The sequence below is a fragment of the Oryzias latipes genome, chromosome 11, assembly GCF_002234675.1.
Source record: "Oryzias latipes chromosome 11, ASM223467v1".
In the NCBI taxonomy this organism is placed as follows: Eukaryota; Metazoa; Chordata; class Actinopteri; order Beloniformes; family Adrianichthyidae; genus Oryzias; species Oryzias latipes.
In genome coordinates, this window is record NC_019869.2 from 10,744,494 (window position 1) to 10,749,011 (window position 4,518).

General features: G+C 38.5%; 1 protein-coding gene across 2 annotated transcripts; it reads right to left on the minus strand.

Annotated features, from left to right (window-relative positions):
• Positions 1-1,508: 1,508 nt before the first annotated feature.
• On the minus strand, positions 1,509-3,312 carry npy (neuropeptide Y). Of its 2 annotated transcripts, XM_011480646.3 has the most exons (4): positions 3,214-3,312; positions 2,831-3,018; positions 2,262-2,351; positions 1,509-2,183 (listed from the first exon to the last, which is right to left on the minus strand). In XM_011480646.3, exons 2-4 carry the CDS (start codon positions 3,016-3,018, stop codon positions 2,162-2,164), a joined length of 300 nt encoding a protein of 99 aa, XP_011478948.3. In that variant the 5' UTR covers positions 3,214-3,312; the 3' UTR covers positions 1,509-2,161. The 2 variants fall into 2 exon arrangements, with proteins under 2 accessions (XP_011478948.3, NP_001116379.1); NM_001122907.1 differs by lacking the exon at positions 3,214-3,312 and having other exon boundaries at positions 1,909-2,183; positions 2,831-3,021.
• Between the last annotated feature and the right edge of the window lie 1,206 nt (positions 3,313-4,518).

Here is a 4,518-nt window from a genome sequence, read left to right on the forward strand (position 1 = left end):
CTGTGAGATTGTTTTAACTAAATTAAAATTTTGCTTTTTACTATCTGGTTGTCACAGATTTGTGGAATAAAGGTGGACACATATTTTATTGTTACCAAATAAATTGGCTTAAAATGGCACTTCAATTTTAATGTCAAAGCAAATAGCTCTTTTGCTGATCACATGATTGGATTATGTATTTTTTCTTAACAAAAACATGACTGGCAGCATTTGGATTTTCCCACTTTTGTTTCATGTAATTCTTTCTGATTAATGCTTGTGTTCAAAACTGACTTTTTTTTGTTCTTTTCATACAAAAAGTAAACAATAAGTTAAAGGTCTAAAAACAAATCAACTGCCAGTGTTAAAGTGTCACAAAATCAAGCTAACAATAAATTTTTAAATTGATCCCTTTAAAGCATTAATGATAATAAAAACTCCAAAACACTGCTCATATTTAGCCTTAAGCAAAAAAAAAAAAGCAATGAATTACATAATGTCAATTCAATAAATTAAATGGATCATGGAGCTCTTATGTGATGAAACGTAATATTTTCATTTGACCTCATTATTGATCCTCAATGTGTCCCATATATGATCAAATTCATAATTTTGCCAGTCAGAAGTGGAGCTCCTATCAAATATATTAAAGCAGATGGTGGAGAAACCTTTTAACCAATAATGTTAAAAATAAATTCCATGAACCTACCAACCCCTCACCTCCTAGTATTTGCCTCTTGGTGGATAAATCTTCAGTTTTTAGTTTTCTGTCTTCCTTTTATATTATGAATGTGATTTTGTGGCTGCTATATCTACCGTAGTTTTTTAATCGAATTAGTGCCCTAGACTAAAACTGAGTGTCTCCTTTTTATTGTAGCATTCTGATGCCAGGTGTTTATCCACATGGCCACAAGAGAGCGCCATTAGCCATCCTTTTACTAGATTCAATGTTAGATTAGATTTATTTTATGTGACCGCCTGTCATGTGCACTCTCACAAAGACTCAAGAAAGTGCATGAATGTACTTGCAGATTCAGAGCAGGACAGCAACAGCAGCTTCAGCTCATACGGTTTAGCACACAGTAATCAACCATTTCTGCACTGTGTGCATGAGGAAGCGTATAATCATAGTGTTAATAAAAATACTTGTAAATCATTCAAATTCATAAATAAATGTGGCCCAAACAGTTTAGGGCTGCATAAAGGTGTATTGTTTTTGCAGTCAGGGAGGTCATGGTTCAGCTTCAGCAAGGTTTTTTTATTCCATTCTTTGCATGTGAGGGTGTGGATTCTCTTCCTCCAACAGTTCAAATTATCTCTAATAGCTGAATTCTAAATTCTAAATTTGTTTTTGGAGTGAATATGTGTGGTTATATGCCATCTTATCCACATTTGACCTGTTCTCTTGCTTTTGTTCAAAGTTTAATGAGCTTCTGTATCATAGCAAACCAAAGAAAGTCTACTAAATAGATAAATACAAATGTTTTTATATGCCCACATAACCACAAAGAATAGACACGACATCTTTATGAATATTGCAAGAACTTTATTTCACACAGTTACACTTCAGGCCAGACAGCTTTGTTTGTAAAGCATCTTTCATACAGAAGGGCAGGTCAAAGAGCTTTTGAACACTGGTGTTTCCTAAAAAGTGTTTTACACTTACTCGGAATCGTGACATGGTTTGATTTTATAAAATCTGTTTTATTTTTCATTTTTAATTAATTTTGCTGTTGTTGTTAAATTCTGTTTATACATCATGTTTTTTTTTATTATATTTCAGGGGCGAAAATACTCTACAGGTCACATAAACCCGTGCCCATCAGTGCTCTTTGGTCACACTATTTCCACACATGACCCAACAGTGCAATGTCTTGAATTTTTCCCTTAAGCAATAAACTCAAGCCATCAATAAGTGGTCCAAACTTTGGTTCAAACAGTGAGCTTTTAATAACACAACTATACAATACAATCAACACGCCTCTCCTCAATTCTCCGTCACTGAAAATGAATTAGAAGAAGTTATTTACAGTAGAATGGCACGTGTCAGTGTATGAGCAGTGCTGACGGTATAGTTGATCTGCAAGGACGAATGGTCGACCACTCGGAGAAGTGACAGGGGCAGGTCAGAGTAGTTATTGAAGGCATGAGGGTAGAGTGAGGGCCGACACTGGTGATTACATCACCACAAATATGGGTTGTAACTGCAGAGAGACGCAAGAGTCTATATGAGCTTGAGGGGACAAAAAGACGGACGCTTAAACTCAAAGAAACATACACACCTTGACTGTGGAAGTGTGTCTTTGCTTTCTTTTAACAGCAGCTCTGACACCAGTGTGTCCAGAATCTCAGGACTGGACCTCTTCCCATACCTGAGACACACAAGCAGACAAGACAGAAAATTAGAGTTTCAAAGGCTTTTTATTTCTATGCATCGTTTTATGTTGAAGCCAGATGTCAGGCCATGAGACACAGATGTGACGCGTGGCAGGTGGTCGCATTTCTCTTTCTGGGCTTCAGATGATAAGTTATATATCTGACAACTGGTCTCCCCGCGGCTAAATGCCTGCAGAGGCATCCAAATCCCCGACATTCAGAGAGAAGCTCAAAACTGTAATGTGACAAAGCTTGCTGGCAATGACGGTTTATCTTTGAGAAGGAATGTGAATACCTCAATAAAGATAAACGTGAAACCTGTTGAAACCAGTCCCCAATAAGCCATCACGGTCACTTAATCAGCAACAGTGACAAACTGTATTTCTTACTTGATCATAAAAGTTAAAGCAAATATTTACTTTTATTAAAACTTTCTTTTTTGTTTGTTTGATTTTGAGAAAACTCATGCTCCCACCTCTGTCTTGTGATGAGATTGATGTAGTGTCTCAGAGCTGAGTAGTATTTGGCCAGCTCCTCCGCAGGAGCGTCCTCTCCTGGGTTCTCTGGCTTCATTGGATACCCCTCTGTTAAGGCTCCAAGGCAGAGCAGCGCCCACAGCAGGAACCCCAGGGTCCCCAGCCAGCTGACCAAGTTAGGATGCATCTGGCACAACACGAAGCAGAAACATTTTCACAAACACTCTTGGTCTCCTTCATTTCAGTCATCCAAACGTAAAAGTTTCCCAACTTAAGAGGAAATTCATTGTTAAAAACACAAAGTTGCTTAACAAAAACAAAAATTACAGATCATTTGCACTGATTGGAAATTTCAGAAGAGTATTTCAGTCAGTGTACTTACATTTCCAATGATTTGAGCAGAGTTTTGCGCGCCCTCCTGTGCCGTGTCCTCTGTTCTTCTGAGCGCACAGTGCGCGCTCGGGTTTATATCTGCGCGCGCCATGAGGCGCCGCAGAAAACCGCGTCAGAGCTTCGGCGCGTCTCGCACTGTTCTTTGGCTTTTTTTCACGTGAACGTCACTGATGGCGCTTTCATTGGTGTAAGCCCGATTGCGCTTTAAAAGTAGGTTTCTCCTAATTTAGTGTAACAATGTAATCTGTTAATATATGTATCTATTTTTCCTCAATGATACCGAGACAAATTAGCTTTTTATGGGACAACGCTGTCCAGCTTATGCAGTTTTCTTTTATTGAGAAAACTCACATAGGACAATAGTGCATGGAAGATCACAATATAAAGGCCGTTTAATATCTGACTTTCAGTTACATTTCTTTTGCCTAAATTAACTTAGTTTGTTGATAATAGAAAACAAAACGTAATATCTAACTTGAAAAGACAACAAACCTAACAAATAAATGTGCTACAAGTGTGGTGTTATGATGTTTACAGCATTTCCACTGTTTCGGAAGCAAGTTGGAAAATATTTCAAAATCAAGAAGGGTTTCTTTTCCATAATAGGATCAGTAACCCCATCTGAAGTCATGCAAGAATGGAAGTAATGTAAGATGTGGGTGAACTTCGTACTTCTCCACAATACACAGCCTCCTCTCCTTCAAAAAGCTCCATGCATGATGCACCAGCTGATCTCGAATTAAAAGATCTCAAACCGACTGACATTTATGAGACTGAATTAGTCCGCTAATTCCATTTAGTAGCTCTCTCCATCAGATGGAAAAAGAAACCGTAACTCTCAATGCCGACAAAAGCCCTGAATGTGAACGTCAAGACGTGCCACCCAAAGAAGAGCCTAATCTCCAAGAAACCCTCTTAATAAGAGCCTCCAAATAGCACTTCAAATGAATTTGTACCCCAGAGTGTCTTCATTTGCCTCCCATTCACAATCCTTTTGTGTAGCATCTCACAGCTATGTAATTTGTCAAAATAAGCATTCTTTAGCGGCGCTCCCTTATAAGTTGCTCAGAGGATGTCATAAGTGCTTTTTGTATAACACAGGATGCAAAAGGGGAGGCGAGGAATGTGACACAGAGCTGAAGATGTGTCACACAAAGCCATGACCTAATCAGCCTGATCACAAGAAGGAATTAGACACTTTATTTCTGTTCAGAGAGGGCACGAGCAGTCAGAGACCCACAGGTACATCAGGGGTTTGATGATGCTGCATCATTGTATGACAGATGGGACTAAA

Bases quoted from the DNA above. Each gene is read 5' to 3' on its own strand.
- npy (XM_011480646.3), bottom strand. From the start codon at position 3,018: ATGCATCCTAACTTGGTCAGCTGGCTGGGGACCCTGGGGTTCCTGCTG. The intron at 2,352-2,830 runs GTGGGAGCATGA...TGTGTGTCTCAG, and splicing joins AATCTCATCACAAGACAGAG to GTATGGGAAGAGGTCCAGTC. The intron at 2,184-2,261 runs GTGTGTATGTTT...GTCTCTCTGCAG, and splicing joins GACACACTTCCACAGTCAAG to TTACAACCCATATTTGTGGT.